Raw genomic sequence first — 18,472 nt, 5'->3', positions numbered from 1 at the left:
CCCTCTCTCTTCTTCCTGGGCTGAACTTCACTCCTGATTTTCTCTACCTCTTCCCCCAGAGTGGCACAGAGGGATAGGGAATGGGAACTGTGTTCAGCCAGTAGACTTTGTTTCTGCTATTCCTCCTCAGGGAGAGTACTCATCACTTCCTTTGCTGCAGCTTGAGGTCTCTCCCTTTGAAGAGAGTCCTTCACGAACTTCTCCAACATGCATCCTTCCCTCGGGCTGCAGTTCTTCATGAACTGACATTGTGGGTCACAAGTCCTGCCAGCAAACCTGCTCCAGAGGGGCTCCTCTCCACTGACTGCCCACAGATGCTGCCAGGAGCCCCCTCCAGCATGGGCTTCCCACGGGGTCACAGCCTCCTTTGGCATGGACCTGCTCCAGCGTGGAGCTCTCCCTGGGCTGCAGGGGGGTACAGGCTGCCCTATGGACCTCCCTGGGGGGAAGGGGGGATCCAGGCTGCCCGATGGACTTCTCTGGGTTTCAGGGGGATCCAGGCTGCCCTATGGACCTCTCTGGGCTGCAGGGGGACACAGGCTCCCCTAATGATCTCCCTGGGCTGCAGGGGCTCAGCTGCCTCCCCATGCTCTGCACTGGGGCTGCAGGGGAATCTCTGCTCCTGTGCCCAGAGCACCTCCTGCCTCTCCTTCTCCACTGACCTCGGTGTCTGCAGAGTTGCTCCTCTCACATATTCCCACTCCTCTCTCTGGCTGCAATGGTGCAGCTTTTCCCCACTTCTTAAATCTATTATCCCATGGCACCATCGTGGTGGCTGCTGGGCTTGGCCTTGGCCAGAGCTTCATCCATCCTGGAGCTGGCTGGCATTGGATCTGTGAGATATGGAAGCATCTCACAGGTCCCACTCCTGTAACTTCCTCACTTGTGAAACCTTACCATGCTAACAAATGCAACTTATTAATTTTAACCTTATAGTTCTATTTCTTAGGGAAATTAATTTAGTTGGCTTTCTACTATTGCAAATACACAGTTTCTGAGACTGAAAATTACTAAGCTGTGTGTACTTACCCAAAGAGTACCTCTTCAGTAGAAGGATGGTTGTCCTTAGAAAAAGCAAATGATTACAATAGCTAATTTTGGACCAGTTTACTGAGATAGTTAAAGTCTGCAACATGCTCTTTCTTTTTCTCCAGCAAAACATTTAAAATTACTTTAGCCTTCAGCAGACATTGCACTGAATATTTATGGGAGAAATAAAACCAAACAAAATTAGCTATTTAACACAAACCTCCAGTTTATAAAACAACTGATTGCATTTGAATATTTTAATCTGCTTTACTAGCAGTGCGATCAGACAAAACAGTAAAGCATTGAAACACCATTTTACATTAACATTACAAAATACAATAAATTTTTTCTCTATGTATTTACATAAGCAAACATATAGGTATTCAAAATAGAATGCATCTCACCGTCTGGCAATAATTACATAAGTACAGGGCATGGTTGACTGGATGGGATAGATACATAGGAATTTTTACCCTGAAGTGTAAAAAGGATGCACACCAGCTTAGGAGATACATGGTGAGCTTCATGTCTTTGGACATTTTTCAGATGCAGTTTCAAAAGTAATAAAATGTCAATCTACTTGAAAAACTGATGCTGAACAGTTTTTTCAGATGAAGTGGTTTTTTTGAATGCAGATATGACAGACTGACTCAGCTTGCTTTTCCTGTGAAGTAGGGGAAGGCTCTAACCTCTGAACCAGTCTATATGAATGTCTTCTCTTTTTCTTTTCAACCTGAAAAATTATAAAAAATTCCATTCCATTTTTATGCATAATGAAAACACAGTTTTTTGGAAGATGGAGAGGCTGCTCTGAAGCTGGTCATATTAAACCATGGTGTTCATTCCAAGCATGGGCCAAGTGCTGTAAATCCTAGTTTAAAACAGCTGAACTTTTGTCATCTGTCTGCAGTGTAATGAGTCCATTAATTGCTATCTACTGATGAACAACCCCTAGCAGATTTGGCATGGTGGCTAGAACAAATTCATATCCTGACTCTGTCATCCTCACTAAGGCAAACTGCACAAAAATCTATTAATATTTTGATGCAGGGTGGCAGAATCAGGCCTTTCTAAGTAAAAAATGTCCTATAAAGAGCTGGAGATATTGGTCTTTGCTGTGCATTCTTGGCCTTGAGAGGCTACTTAGGCAAAAGCTGCTGACCACTCAATAAAACTGTCTATCTGAGTGCTACAGAATCAAAATGTCAGGCATCAGTTTTTCCTGCTTCTAAGCAAAAACTCAATGTTATATTCTCTCCAGCTGTCAATTAATGAAATGCTGTTAAGTCTGTTATGTCTAAAACATAGGTTTTATTTTAAAATAAGCTGGGAAAAAAATGATTGTTCAGAGTCACCTTGTAATGAAACTTCAAGCCAGTAATTGAAACCCTCTGTGATTGTAGTGAAACATTCCCTGTCAGTATTTGCAACCTGAGCAATTTGACATTGTGAACAAGGAACAGAAAGTGAAATGAAAGAGAAACAGAGGGCTGATCTGCTCTGCCACATGGGCAAAATGCAGACAGTAAGTGGAGAGCAGAAGCATTGAATGTGAAATGTCCAGTAACAGTTTATCAGCTGCGAGCTGGTGAAGGAGACTCTGCAGAGCAGCAACTGGACCCTCAGGAGATTTGGGAGCAACTGAGCTCTGGAGAAGGACAGGGTGCCATATACATCATACAGGATGCAGGTGGGCTCTGCTCCCTGGCACAAGTGGGCAATAAGATCCAAGCTGTCTGTCCCACTTACTGCTTTTGATTGCAAAGCCAGAGAAACTTGCATCAGGTCAGACCTAAATGGCAAAAAATATGGTGATTCCCTCCCCTGGTGGAAGCCTTTGTTTCCTTTCCCCTCACATGCAGGTTTAGAGACCTTCAGTCCCCTGTCAATGTTCATCATATGAAGACAATCTGGTTGGGGTACCAGATCTAGAGCCTCAGACTCTTCTCACAAAACACCTTTGCTTTTATTACTGCCTGCTTATTCCCTGAGATACCTGTTTCCAAGGGCAGATCCTCAAAACCATCACCCCAGTTGTGGAGTGGAGACATCTGGCCTGTGGGATACAGGATCGGCATTGTCCTTAGCTCAAAGTACTAGATTTAGGGTCAATATCAAACTTGACAGGAAAGAGTGGAAAGTCACTACTCCCAGCTGCTGCTATGGTAGTCCTCATACTCAGCTACATTTAGCAGATTCCCCCTGGAATCTCTTTGCCAGTGTGACCCTCCTGACACAGTGCTGGGCAGGAGCAGGATGTGTGCATAGGGAGGTAGGAGGAGTGAGTTCATTTTTGCTTCTGCTGAAGCTGTTCAGTTTGACTGAGATGGTCAAATGTACCCAGAAATAGAGAGAGCACATAAAGCACCTGGTAAGCACAGCAATTATTCCACTTGAGTTATCAGTTCATCCTAAATGACCAGTTTTGGGGGGAAACCCATGAATGTCTGTGAGGTGATAGGTGACATGCATGGTATCATCACTGCAAATGGGGCTACAGCACGACACTTTGTCCCAGACACGGAGGCTGAGGTCTGTGGGCTGAGTCAGTGTCATCATGTGCATGCAGAGCTTCTGTGTGACCAGTGCACAGTGGCTCCTACCTTTCCCATGTCAGAGGAAAGGCTTCATAAAACTAGTAGGTTTAGTTTTACCATGTATATGACAATAAATCAGTTTCTTGGAAATCAGTCAAATACCCAGCCAACTTTTAAGTCCTTGTCTGCCATAGAACAGTATCTTAAGCTAAAGGCCTTCTTCTTCCAAAGACTCCCACCTGGTAGACTAGAAAAAGGTTCACTTTCTCTCTGTCTCTCTCTTCTTTGACTTAGTGGAAATTTAATTGCTCTGTAAAAACTGAACAACTTCAATAGAAGGACAAGATGAAGGCATTGGAGTTTGTCTTCTGGATGGGCAGTATTTTTTCCCACAGAAACGGAATACATCCTGGTTTTGATGAGGTTTTGGCTGAAAAAATAATGGAATTAATAAAATGATTGGATTTAAACTTTGCATGTGAGTACAGCATTTATATTTGTCCTCTTCAGAAAAGTTCCACTGCCCTCAGTGACATCGGTTATGGTATCATGAAAAGAGTTTCATGACTAAGCACGTCTGTCAAGTAATGTATTTTATGTTCTTTAAGCAATGTATTCTGCCCTTGGCTCTGTGCAGGTGAAATGCAGTGCTGTTTACAGGTCTTGTTATTTTTCAAATGAGCCCCATTTGCCCATACATATTTCATTAAGGCTGAGTTCTAGTAGTGCAATCTTCTGACCATTCCTGAGCAATCTGCCTTAACAGCAATACAGTCAAACAAGGGAAAACTATTTTTAGCAACTAACAGTTTTCTAATAATTCTGGCTTTACAAGCCCTAAACCAAAACCAGAACATTCTTCATAATGGCCCTTTTTTACCAAGGAGAAGTGATGAGAGAGAAACTACTTCAACCTTTTACTGAAGGCTTTACTTATGCAAAGTTTCCTCTGACATTACTTAAATCAGACTTTGTTGGAACTGAACAGAGTCGTGAATCTAGAAGTGGTGCTGAAATTATTTAGCAATGTTGTGCCAAATTATTTAGCAATGTTGTGCCTGGTTTTCCACTGTTCTCTCACTTCACCTTCTTGTCAACACCAGTGGGAGGGAGCAGGGAATTAAGACCAATAATTTTGAAAATATTACTTTCAATTTTTAAGCTGAACACATGAAATTTTTGAATGCAAATAATTTGCTAGTTCTGAAATAAAGATTATAAGTGTTGGTGGAAACAGAGCATAATTCAAGTATAATTTACCTTTGAAGATTGCTTTTTTGAAATACAGAACAAATGGCAGAAAAAAACAGGGACATTTCAGGATGGTTACTGAGGAAGAAAAAACTGCATAAAAACAGTTAACAAAATGTCCATATAATTAATCTATAGCAGTTTTAATAGATTTTTTAAATACTTTAAGATTTATTTTAAATATATATTAGCAAATGAACCATCATTTTGTTTAAAATGTTGTAAAGTGCTCATTCAGTTAATGATAACAAAACTCATTTGTAGCAAGACAAACTAGCTGGAGCCTACTTTGCAAGAACATCAAAGGACAGCTTAGCTTTCATTTGCAAAGAGAAAAGAAATGCGTAAGTTTCTTCACAGCCCATATTATAATACCAGAAATTGCATTTTTTTTCTTTAAGAAATATATCCTTTAGAATATTAAAAAAATAAGTTTAATAAAGCCTGTGCTTAAAACAGCCAACGTACTGTATGAAAAAAAATTGCACATTTGATATCCCTTCAACCCTGCTTTTCATCCACAGGATAATGTGAGGAGTACATGATGTTGTTGGAAGGTCTCTTGAACACAGCTGATTTTCCTAAGCTATCAGAGCTTCTCACAGCAGGTGGAATTTTCAGCACACACAGAGTGGTTGTCATGGCAGCTGCTGACCATCACACACCACTAACCTTTTCGTTCCCCGGGCCGGTACTTCCCTTGGAGGTACCATCTAAACGATGTGTTCCTATCGTGACCGCTGAGTAATCCTTGGCCATCATTTTTGCCTCTTTTTTCAAGCTCTTCATTTGTGCTAGCTGGAGCTGTCTGGAGTCATATGCAAGTGCTGGGATAGTGTTCACTAAAATCAGCTGGAAAGGTTTCTTCTCCTCCTTGTAGCGACACTGGATGTAGCGAGAGAAAGCTGAGCGGTAGGTTTTGTTGAACAATGTGTACACGAGTGGGTTGACAGCTGAGGAAAGGTAGCCAATCCAAACAAATATGTTAAGGAGTCCTCCAATGACCTCTTCTTTGCATGACTCCTTGCAAATAACAGCCATCACATTGGTGATGAAAAATGGGCACCACATCACAACAAACAGAAAGAAGACAATGCCAAGGACCTTGGAAGCCTTCTGCTCATTGCTGATGGATTGCATGGTTCTCCTCCCTGAAGTCCCCGTATCTCTGTTCAAGGAGCGCTGAAAGAGTTTCTCTGAGGACAGGGAACTCTGAGGGAGGAAACTGAATGAAGTAAACTTGGTCTTGGGGCCAATGTCATTCACACATAGCATAGCTTCCTTCTGCAGCGACTTGATAGTTAAAAAGTAAGTGACTACCATGATGGTTAGAGGGATGAAGAATGCCACAAAAGAGCCTACTAGAACAAAATTTTCATCTGCAAGTAAGCAGATGTCTTTCTTAAACATGTCCTTCTTAAATACTTTGGAGTCGTCTTGTAGTCCAAAGACGGGTACAGGCATGGAGATACCTGAAGGTGGATGAGAGAAGAGGTTAAAAACAAATGAAAAACACTTCCAGACTCCAAGAAAAAACAAATAAACATCTACCTGTGTTCTTCGTGTGGCTGAGGTGGTCGTAGCTATACACATTACCTCAGTCACACGTAGAACACATTTGCTTCCTTTCACCTGTCCTATGATACCTGGTAGCCAGAAAAGCATGATTTTGAATCTTGGGCCCCTTATAATGATCTTCAGATTTGCTCCTTGGTCCTTGCCACCTTGGCAAAGGATTTTATGAACTCTGACCAAGATGACACTATGTAGTTCTTTTCTGGAGTGCCATAAGAGTGATTTTGGACTGTTTTCCATTAGAGGATTAAAAGTGTTCTGGCTTCTAAATAATTCTGGGAAATACTAATTTTAGGAGGAAAGATAATTTTTTGTCATAGGTCTAATCTTTCATTTTGTCTTTCTCTTTTCTTGCTGTAATCTCCATATAGTTAAATGCTAACAAAACCCAGCTTCCCATGTGGCAATGGCCAGATGAACAACAGGAACAAATTAAGCACTGAGAGACACTACGAGGCAGCCTGAGATGTAGTTTATCCTGCAGGACTGCAAAAGTCCTTCCACTGTATTTCCAGCTAATAGAGGCTGCCTTCTCTGCACACAGCCATGCAAAATTTGTCTTCCCCTGAAGCACGCATCTTTGGCAAGACAAGGTGACAAAGTCCATTCTCCTTGGACTGCTCTGCCTGTTTCAAGCCTACTCAGCCATTTCCGCAGGGATTTCTGCAAATGCTGCTACAGTCTGGGTAAAATCTAACAGCTGCTGTTTCTCTGGTTGTTGGTTTTGGGTCATCTTTCAGAATTTGTCTCTTCCCCTCCAAATGGATGCTGTCTCTCCAAGAGAGGCAATGTTCAGACAATGAAAGAAATTATGTGCTGCAAAGATAGCAAAGGTGGAGTGAAGCAGAGCGTGATATTGCAGCCCTGATTGGATAAAAGCAACCAGGATTCTGATTCCTATGGAAAGTTAGCATAATCTTTGAGCTTCATCCTGTTTGCATTTTGGATCAGAAATCTCAGTTGGTGTACTTGGCTTATGAGAAATAAAAACATTAACTACAGAAGTATTTCTTACCATGTGAGGATGCTGTGCCCTACTTTGTTCAGTGGATGCCCAGGAGTGACCTTACTCATTCACAGATGAGTCCTGAAAGATCTGCATTTCAATGGTACCTTCCTCTACCTCACTTTTTTTTCCCTTCTTACCACTCTGCTGCTTAAACTGGGAGCCCTTTAAAAGCATAGCCTGTCTCCTCATTTCACACATATCCAGTGCCCAGCACAACAGCTCCAGTCCTAGAGGAAGACTGTGGAGTACAGGCTCAATACCAAACAATAAAAGCAATATTAGATTATTATTCTGTTCAAGTGCTTCTTTCTTTCTTCTGGAGCTTCTACAAAGACTTTTTTTTCTAGGAATGCTGTAGCTTATTTTGTCTTTGCAACTTTGAACTGAGTCATGGCATTGCCTCATTAGGCCACTTTAGAAAAATGCTTTTCTTATCTGCCCAGGGCAGAAGCTGGTGGAGACCCTGTGGTATTACCCTTTCTGTTTCTCCTGCTCAAGCTCTAAATGTTTGAACTTGGGCTTGGAGAAGCCAGTGAGTGAGCTGCAAACCTAAGCAGTCTGTGGCAGCTCCTGAGCTGAGCTGACAGAAACCTCCAGTGTTTTTAGCTACTGACTAAAAAGGTCAGAGCCTGTCTCACTGAAACCATGGAGGCAGAGGTCACCATCAGAAGCCAGACAGTCCAGCCATGGCTGAGTAATCTGGGGTGCTCAACAACTCCAGGGAAATGAAGAATGCTTTGAAGTTAGTTTTCTTTTTTGGATGAGTCGAAGGGATGCTGAAGGCATCCAGCACCTCCCAGCATCATACTCCAGCTGCACAAAGACACAGCATTAGTCAGAGCAATACCACAAGTTTCCCATCTGCTTCTGCCCTGTGCTGATAACAGCGAGGCTGTTTTTTCATTTAATTCAAAGACCTAGTGTGAGCTGCAGAGATAAAATAAACAGTGGTATTGACAGAGTAAAAAGATGCTTTTCATTACTACCTTATGGTTCTGCTGCATGAGGAGGCATGGGAGCAGAGGCTGCAGCACTAGAAAGAGGAAAATTTTAGCATAATTTGCATGCTTTTTCAAGTAAAGAGCCAAAGTCTGTTACAACGTCTTGCCTGAAACAAGAGGAGCAATTCCCCAACTGCTCTGTTTTGTTCTTAGCAGCTTCTGAAGACTGGCATCTAAATCCAGATTTCTGGCTTTAAAAAAGGGAAATGGCCTTCAGTGTGCAGCAGAAGTTCCTGCATTTCTTTGCCATTCCTTTAACAAGCATGGAAGTGCTGTAGCAGCAGAGCTGTAGCAGGCACTGCTAGTCATGTAAGTTTTTCTGAGTGACCATTCAAGGCATCTTTCCCCTACAGCCACAGGGAAGTAGCCTGTATAGAGTTTGAAAACAGCAGAGATACCACATTTTGTGGCAGAGAACACTGACAGCTGTAAACTGCTTTTTGTGCAACCCCAGATCAGTTGATGCAGGGCATCCTCCAAATGATACTGTGGCATTCCTGCATGGAAAAAGTTCCAGCCCAATTTTCTCTTTTTATATCTCTACAGGGACTAAATTTACTGTTTTCCTCCTGAAAGGAACAGGGTTTGTCCCCTCTCAACAGTTGGCTTCTGCAGCATAAGTATGGCAAATTCCATGAGGACACAGGGACCAAATTCAAAGGCAGTCATATTTAAACTGGCAGTAAAGGAGCTTCCATGCACAACTCACATCCACTATTTTGATGGGATTTTTAGGAATCATCACCTATGGCCAAGAATATCACCCATATGCCATGTTTGGTCAAGATCAAGTTTGTCCTGTAAACCTATAACAAAACCTCCTAGTCTAAAGTTGCATTAGTATTATTGCAACTGACTGAAATAATTCTTTAAATGTTGAATATGAATGATCTGTTTCACCTGGATGATTCAGATGAATACTCATTGGTTTGCTTGTCCTTGCTTTCCAGCCCCCTGCTCTTGGTGACTGGATGTTTAAGGAGACACAGATGGTGCCTGTGCATTCAAATGTCATAAGAAGAAAATCAGCTTCACACAAAAAGATCATGCAGAGCTACCAGGTAGGAACAAACAGGTGGTTGGGAAGTGAAGCATGTGCCAACAGTAGATCTGAAGGAAACAACTGGAAGGACTGTAACAGCTATTCCACACCCTGCCCATTCCATGCTCCCACTAGCTGAAGGCCAGTCTGGAAAAAATCTTTGTATCCCCCTGAGGGTTTTTTTTATGATTTATCTTCCTTGGCTTTCAAAAGAACCTTGGCATTCAGCACAGAATAGGAGCATCCATTCAAGCGCTGAAGGTACATTAGCCACTTCATTTCCAGTTGACATTCCCACTTGGAACATTTTCCCTTGTCAACAAGCCCTAAATATTATGTTCCTCTGTGTCATGGTTTGAGCCTGGCACAGAGCCAGTGCCCCCCCATGAAAATGCCTCACCCTGGTGTCTGCTGTGAGATGTGACCAGGAATAAGCAAAACAGGCTCCAACTTAAACATAAAGGACACTTTATTACTTAAACTACAGGAAAATAGGGAAAGACCATAAGGAAAAAGAAGAAAAGAATTGAAAACCTTACAAAACCACTTTCCTCCTCCCCACTCCCTGACTTTCTCAATCCAATACATTCTCTCAAAAACACCAACTGCCCAGCCCGGCACGACACTTTAATATACTCAAACTGCAGTTCATGAAGAGGAAAGGAGTCCTTCTTGTTCCATAGGCTTCTCCTGGAAACACACTGAAACCTCGGATGCTTCCTTGTCACTTCGGCACCGCCCGGAAAAAAAAGTCCTTTTGCCGCTTGTGACATGTTCCTTCCATGCCCAGTGCTCTCACCACTGAGACATGGCCAGAGCTGCTTTTAGGGTTGTCTTTCAAGGATGCCTTGTCTCACTCCAAAAAAGGCACAGTCTCTGCTTTTGGGACATCTGTCCCCCCCATATTTTTCCAACCCCCTGGGGCCGGGGGGTCCTCACGAATGAACCCTCCTGGTTTTGAGGCACTGCCTCCCCCTAAATGCAGTCTGTGTCACAGGAACAACTGAGTCCATGGCTACAAGAAAAAGTCCAGCCAAAAGGCCACTCCAAATCATCTCTCCCCATCCAATCATCTCCACATTCTTATTCAGCTTCGAGGAGGATTAGCATTTTTGCAAGGCCCCAATCATGCAAGAAAGGGTTAAAAGTTTTCAGTCTCTGTCGGTCCCGGAGCGACTCCCACGCACGCTGCCCACACGCTGCCGCTCCGGCCGGGCAGTCTTCCTCCCCCCTTCTCCTCCTGGCTGGCTGCTCTCCTGGGGGGGGGGGGGGGGGGCTGGCTGCCCGATGTCTCGATGTCTCTTGGGGCTCCTCCACCCTTCCATCCTTGAAAGCCCCTCAACCCCCACCTCTGTCCAGGCCCCGGGCCTACCGCATGGCCGCCCCTCCCCCCGCCCAGCAGCAGCGGGCTGGGCGGGGGGAGAGATCTGACCTCCTCGCCGCGATGTCCAAAAAGAGGGAGTGCCAAGGGCAGTGCCCTGCTTTTAACCCCTGTGTATTCTCGGAGGTGTGTCCAAACCCCACTGGCTACACCGGGTGCCAGTCTCAAACCCAAAACCTTCATTGGTTTGACCACAGCTTCCCAGAATTCCCACTCCTTCCTGGTCAAACCACCACACTCTGGCACAAGATGGTTTGATTTATACACATGTAGCTGTTTCAAACTGTGGATTTTTATAAACCGCACAACAGATCCCAAACAATGAAGATGAGTAATGAATTCTCCATTAAACCTCAAGAATTTGGGCACAGTTTCAGATTGATAAAAGGCTCTTGAAAACACCAAAGGTTAAGAAGTAAAGCAATGGCATCTCTTTTTGTTCTCTCAAAAAGTCTGCTGAAATTGACAAAGGTTGATATAGCGCTACACATTGCTGGCTTCAGAGGTATACAGCAGCCACAAAACCACTTTAACTGGACAGGTAAACTGGGTTTGCAGCTGCCTTGAGCTGCTGAGACTATCAATAAATCAAAGCTATAATTTACAATGTGCATGTAGGGCGCCATTCTTGGGTTACTTGGGGTGAAGACAAGGAGGGGGAAGTGAATTGATAAGGTGAAGGTTCTTTCAGTGAAGTCTCCTTTAAGCAGAAACTGTCAGTCACATGCTTTCACCTTGCATATATCTATTTCAATTTTGTTTAATACAAATGAGCATTATTCTGTGCCTTAATAAATGTCTAAGGGTTAGGAACTACCTTTTAGAAATGTCACTACAGTTTCTCAAAAACTTTAGCACCTTTGTCCACTTTCTCATAAAAAACAAAAAACTCTCCCCATCTCAGGTCTTAGCCGTCACTTTGATTCAGACATGCCAGGTCATGGGCCAGCTCATGGGCCAGTGCACAAAGATGTGCTGTGACACTGGGGACCTCTGAAAGGATTGTGCTTGACAAGGCCAGTGTCTCCTTCAAGCAGCTCAATGGGGCCATATTGTCTAATTTCTTTAGAAAAGCCCATGTTGATATCTGGTGCCTGCTGGTGCTCAGAAAATATCCTCTGTCGGTACATCTACACATTCAAACAGTACACAGATGTCCATGTATAACTCACCTGCTACATCCCAAGGCATGCAATGCATAACCTCAGTTTCATGCTGTATGAAAATTTCCTTGTTGCACACTGACATCACATTATTTTTAACATTTTTTACTTAATTAACCACACAAAAGAATATTTGTTCCTTTGGGCTACCATGGTGCCATGTGTGGATGTTTGCTCAAGGAACACAAGCCACAGTGAGTCACTTGTTGCAGGGGACCATGGACCATGTCTTCCTCTGAGTATCAAGGATGGCAATGTGTCTGGATGTTATATGAGGAGCTGAAGTTTAGCAACAGTTACTTCCACTTAAACATCTGCAGAGGAGCTGCTCAGTCTGCCTTTGTGTCTGCTTGGCATTTGACACTCACCATTATGGTTGGTACATCATTACATTTCATTGTCATTACATCATTATTTCCCCAGACCTGCAAACTGCTGCTCTCTGCATGCAACTGACAATGTTATTCCCCCACTGACTCCTTTCCAGTCATGACAAACCCTTCACTGTGATAATTTTGTTGCTGCCAGAGTAGTGCCAGCCACATTTCCAATGCACACAAGTTGCTGATGAGTGGCAGTGTGCAGAAGCAGAAATTTCCACCTGGGAAGAGGGGATGTTGAAAACCTCGGTGTGGATTGGGAATTACCATCTGAGGCTGAATCTAGTTAGCATGAACGTTAAAAAGCTTCTACCTCCCCTAGTCAGCATGACAATGTCCCCAAAGTCCTGGGCTAGAATTTCTCCTCACATGTGAGACCAGCACAGAATTCTTCCCTGGTGGTAGGTGTATGTATTGGTGGAGGCAGAAGTGGATGAGGAGCAGTCTCTCACAAATCCCCACATAATATTTGTTTTCAGATGGATTTTCTCAGGAGCTAAGTGAGTGAGTCACAGTGCTGGGGAGCATCATCTCCTTTCTGCATCCCGAGAGGCTGTACTCACAGGAATGGAATCAGAGTGGGTCCAGGCATTTTCCTTGTAACTGCTGATAGACCAAATTTAGTTTTTTATTCAAGGGCACACATGCAGCTGGTTTTCTGTATCTTTCCCGTGGAACACTTCATTTGGTCACACACATTCTAGTTAATACAAGTGAAAGAAAAACAAATTTAACATCACGTAGAGGGGGTGCCAGGTAACAGCTGGATTATTATATTAATTTTGAAATGGCTTTGTTCTTGACAGCTCAGAAAATCTCTAAGGAAACATATTATTTAGCCCAGCAGGAGATACATTCAATTCTTTTTATGTGAGAAAAATATGATGAATGATAATTTATACCATAAATTATCTATTTTACTTTAGAAAAACAAAATCAGATAAGTATGTGTTTCCTAGCATGTTCCTCCTTTATATCCTTGGTCCTGAAGCCTATTTCATAACAAGAACAGACATATATGTCTCCAAATTAATTTGTAGAACTGTGATAGTAAAATAACTATTAACAGGATTAGAGGAAAATTACAGGCAGGACAGTGCAAGAAATTAAGGACAGCTGCCCCTTTTTGACCCAGCTGTTTAGAAACCCTGGCCTTCAGAGTGAGCGGAGTTCTGAGAGAGGAAGCTACTGATGGAGTCGCTTTCTGCTTTGATATAAAGCTCAAAATGTGCACACAGCTCTATTTCCTAAAGGCAGCAAGAATACAACAGCAGGAAATAGTTTCTTTGCTTTTGGCTTTAAGTGCTTTTCCTGCCTATGCACTCCTCAAATTCTCTTTGCTAGTTATGCTGTAGGATTTGTTTACAGTCTGGCTCTCCTAATTTTCTTTTCAGATTTTTCAGGCCTTCTGAGTATTTGAGGGAGCTACAACCTTTTGCCTAAAGTTTCCAGGGGAGCCTATTCCCCAACACAGTCTTTGCTTTTCAGCTGGAGACATTATTTTTCATTTGGACAGAGGCTTCTTCCAAGGTGTTTTTTAGCTTCTCACAGAGATCTCCAATTAAGAGAAGCTGTTAGCTCTCTGTCTAAGGTGGTTACTCAGTCACTAAAGGGCATATAGAAGTCTACACCTATCAAACAGCTAGAAATAAATAAAAGAAGGTGAGGCAGTAACTTGCCTGGGAGATGCTGGCTGAGTAGAGCCCAAGTCCAAGGTGGACAGCAGCTAAAATTCCGCTGCCATTTGGGAGCTGGAAGGGAGCTGGGCATGATGTGCTCCTCCAGGGGATACAGGCAAATGACAACTATAGGCTAATGACAACTGTAGGCTAAGGACACCCTTCATCCATGGTGATTAGAAATGGTAAAAAGTAACTGGCCTTACAATGTAGAGCTTAATATTTAGTCTGAAAATTTGCAAAGGGTTCCACCTTTCTCCAGTCTGTCTCTGCACAGAGGGACAAGGTTCTCCTCCTGCTTTTTGAGCCTGCTGCTTCTGTGGCTCAGCAAAATGCAGCAGAGCAAGCAGGTCAAACAGCCTTTTTCTTTCTGCAGGATCAATTAATGTTGTTTATATTGCATTGATGCTTTTAAGTTCCTGGTAGCAATGGTTTAATTTCTACTCAAAAGAAGTTAGAAATGTATGGTTGGTACTGGCCTAGGTGTATGTTAATTTGCAAAGGAAAAGAACCTTGTGTAGAATCAACTTCAGCCATCTGTGATACCCCCTGTGTTTAGCATATGACCTTTCTGTATTCCATGTCAGGTGGCCTTGCAGCATTCACTGTTCAGGCCCCTAGGAGAGCAGATTTGGGGATAATAGTGCTTTGAGAAGAAAGAAATACCATACCTTTTTTACAGGATCTTCCTAGATCATATGTTATTAGTGTGTCTTTTTAGCTATGAAGCTTCTAAAGGATCCTGGGGCTAATTTATTATGTGCTATACGTGCTATGTATACAGTAAGGCTTAAAAAATACTTATAGCAGCAGTAAGCCAGAAATTATGGAAAGACCTTAGATATTCCACTGCCATAATCAAATAATGTCTCCTAGAGCAGTCTAAGTGACAAGATCCCCTGATAGTCCTGTTTTTATACCTCTGTCTTTTAATTATTACGTGGTGTGATTTGCTGAATGCTGATAATTTACTTAACTCTGCCCTAATCTTCTACTGAACTGAATAGAGATTTCTGTTAGTATTTCTGAGATTTCTTCAGCAATGCTACTCGGCCTCATTGTGTAATTTAAAAGGACACTAGCTATCAGATAATTTTTTAAATCATTATTATGATTTTTTACAATAATTTCACACTCCATCTGAAGGGCAGAGATAAAAAACCTGTAATTTTTCTGGATTTTCTAGACCTCAGACGATGTCCCAGTTGTTTCTCACTGACTCCTTTTGTCATTGCTTGCAAAAGCTGCTCAATAAGCAAATTTTCAGCTTCTTACTAGTTATACAAGGAGATTGCAGCAGTGGCTGGACAGTTATTGGGATAGATGTCCTGACATGATGGATAATTTGGAAGGAAAAACAGAATGAGAAGCAACTTAGAGACCTGCACAGGTCTGAAGATGATGAGTCAGGATCCTGTGCTTTATGTTTCACTGTCCACCTTGCAGCAAATGCCCTTCAACCTGACTGAACTCTGTTAGACCAGCCAATGCCCTGGTCACATTTACAGGATAACGGTGTTGAAGAAGAGAGAAAAAGGGAGCATATCTGAAGGGATTGTATCTGCCCATATTTCCACCATCTACTGGTGTCTGTGTAGGTGCTACAGCATGATCCTAGGCTCATCTTTCTGGTAAATGTCACAAAGCACCTTGGAAATAAAAAAAAAATACATGATCTGTTCTTGTAACTTCCTCATGTCCTGCAGTAGTATGCAAGGCAGGACTGTATTTAACTGGGGAATTTTCAATCTAAAACCTCTGAGTACTTCTGTGCTTGAAAGGGGAAATTTACACTGCTCACTCAGTGCACCCTGGACCTAAAATCACATAGTTTTTCTCTCAGGATACTCACAGTTCAGCTCAGTCTATAATCCTGGCAATAGTGGTCAATTTGACATTTCAAAACTCAGATCAAATACAAGAAGTTGTAAAAAGGGCTATGTTCTGCCAAAAGGAAATAAGTCTTCCCAGTGGGTGTGATTTATTTCCAACATAAAGGCAGGATTGAATACTGTGAAATACACACATTCCAATTTTGATCAGGCAGAAAAGAAAGCCTTTATCACAATGCTACAGCCTGCTTTCAGGACATCACAGGAGCTCAACAAGCTATTTTCCCTCAATGACCCTGAAGGATATCATAGGCAAAATCACCTGACAGGTGTTTCTAAATTTGTCTCAGGTAATTAGGAATATGTTGTTGCAATTCTGACAAAACCCTTGACTTTTATTAGCTGGGCTTCTGCTTAGAAGTGATGCCAATGGCACAGGCCAGGTAATGTGTGGGGAAAGTTAATTACAGCCTGAGTGTTCAATAGTTTGCAATGTTCCTGCTGGTAAAGATAAGTGTAAGCCTTTAATTTTAAAGAATTCCCTGATCCATGAACCTTTTTTAGTGTCATAAAACACATCTGGCTTAAGCCAAATATAATAAATAAAGGAACTTGTGAAATCATTCTGTATAATTTTAAAATGAATGAAATTTTCTCTTTTCTTGACATTTTCTTTTATGCAACACTGTGCTACTTGTGCTAATGTGCAGCATCATTTTTAATTTAGAAGGTGATTAAATGCAGTCACAGTGTACAGACAACAGAATTTATGAATCCCAACATAATTCCTTGTATCTTGTTCTTTTGTTATCATTTGTGTTGCATGTGGCATTTTCTATGCAGAAATCCAGCTCCTCTGACTAGAGATACTGCCTTTTTTTTTAAATATTCCATTTACTCTGATATACCCTACAAAGAGAGACTGGCTGATTGTAGGTCATATTGGAACCCAGCAACTTATTTTTATTCATTCAAAAAAACCTCATAACAGGACAGGTCTGGTCCAAATGAACTTTATGCTTCTTGCTGTTAGCTTCAAGAGGAAGAAGAACATGGTCCTTATGGTTTTCAAACCAAAGACAGTTTTTTTATAAAAAAACAACTAAATTTTTCATCAGCACCTTGACTAAGCATGCTCTTTTCTATCAAAAATACAGCTCTACTCTTTATAATTTGCCTTTAAAAATAAAACCAAAACAGAAAGAAATGCCACACAATACTGTTATGACCACCCCTCATTCCTTTTTTCACCTGAAAGGCAGATTGCTTCTTGCAAAAGGACTGCTCACAAAATGAGTGTGTGCCTTTTTTATAGGCAAAACCCTTAATCTCATCCTGATGTAATTACCCAAAGAACATGGTAAATATATACATAATAATTATTCTTCCTTTGATGACACATATTTACTGGTATAATATATTCTCCCCCATCCAGATGAATGCTGGATTGCTCAGTGTCTTTGGTTTGCAAAGGTGTCCCTATGGACACACGCCTGTGTCTCATACCTTTATGTTTCCAAATTTGGAGAATTTAGAAAGCACTTCAATCATTAACATTCTTTTAAGTATTTTTTTCCATAAAGAAAAGTAAAATGTTAGTAACACCTCTTTGTCAGATGAACAAACATATACAAGTTCAAAATGCAATGAATGCTGATAATTTCCTTAACTCTGTATAGAAGTTGAAAATGCAAGGTTTTTAAACCTTCATAGTTAGGTGAGGGAGATATGTGTGGTAAGCTGATGGTCTGGTGGATGTGTTCACTCTTCTGGGAAGAATAAATCAAGCAAAGGGTTCTGTCACATGGAAAACGTGGGGATAATTTACATCAAAGTAAATAGGATATTTGTATGTCTTTCTCAGAACCATCTGAAGTAATGCCTCATGACCACAATACATGTGCTAGTCAACTCAGAAATGTGCATCAGAGCACTGAATGTTCCTTTTCCACGGAGCTGAACCCCAGACAACCTGTACATGAAGGGCTGGTTCTCATTAGTTGTCACTACTGTAGGAGTCATTAGGATGGCAATGAACTTTCTACTGACGTAATTGCTGCTGCCTACTGAGCCTCATACATTGTGTCTCTGTGAAGAAATACAGTGAAGATTCTATTTCTGAGATGTTTCTGAAGCTCTAATACTTTATTCATGATATTTCAGGCCAACACCCTTCATTATAATTGACGCAAATTTCTCTGTATGTTGTGCAACAATTTTTTTTCAACTTCATTTTTTTTTTATGGCATCATCTACATCCACAAATCATAAAGGTCACAGGGCTGCCCAAACATAAAAACTGCAATGTTTGCCCCTGAGATCCTGCAGGTGGAGTGAGCAAACAGTATTTTCACTCTCTGAGAGATGGTTTCATGAGTATGATAAAAATAAAAGAAATGTTCCCTAGGGAAATTATAGTGTAGTAGATATTTTAAGTTCAGCTCCAGCACTTCCAAATTTAGGTGCTAAGCTTTAATTCTACATTGCCAGAGTACTGTTCAGTGTGTAATTATTTGCAATTTTATATATTTTGGCCGTATATTTCATGTTTTAGCAAATGATCTTTTCCTATGCCAAGGCATCCGTGAATTAG

At 41.8% G+C, this 18,472-nt stretch overlaps 1 protein-coding gene across 2 annotated transcripts in view; it reads right to left on the bottom strand.

Moving 5' to 3' along the window:
* Nucleotides 1-1,040: 1,040 nt before the first annotated feature.
* Nucleotides 1,041-18,472, bottom strand: part of HTR2A (5-hydroxytryptamine receptor 2A) — a 28,192-nt gene continuing 10,760 nt past the window's right edge. For both annotated transcript variants that reach the window (XM_005482375.4, XM_026790655.2), the window contains one exon: nucleotides 1,041-6,289. In XM_005482375.4, coding sequence (XP_005482432.2) covers nucleotides 5,475-6,289 — 815 coding nt within the window. In that variant the 3' untranslated portion in view covers nucleotides 1,041-5,474. The remainder of the gene's footprint in view (nucleotides 6,290-18,472) is intronic.

Source organism: Zonotrichia albicollis, chromosome 2, assembly GCF_047830755.1.
Source record: "Zonotrichia albicollis isolate bZonAlb1 chromosome 2, bZonAlb1.hap1, whole genome shotgun sequence".
Classification (NCBI taxonomy): domain Eukaryota; kingdom Metazoa; phylum Chordata; class Aves; order Passeriformes; family Passerellidae; genus Zonotrichia; species Zonotrichia albicollis.
Note: the sequence above shows the minus strand (reverse complement) of the source record. Positions and strands in the feature narration are given on the sequence as shown.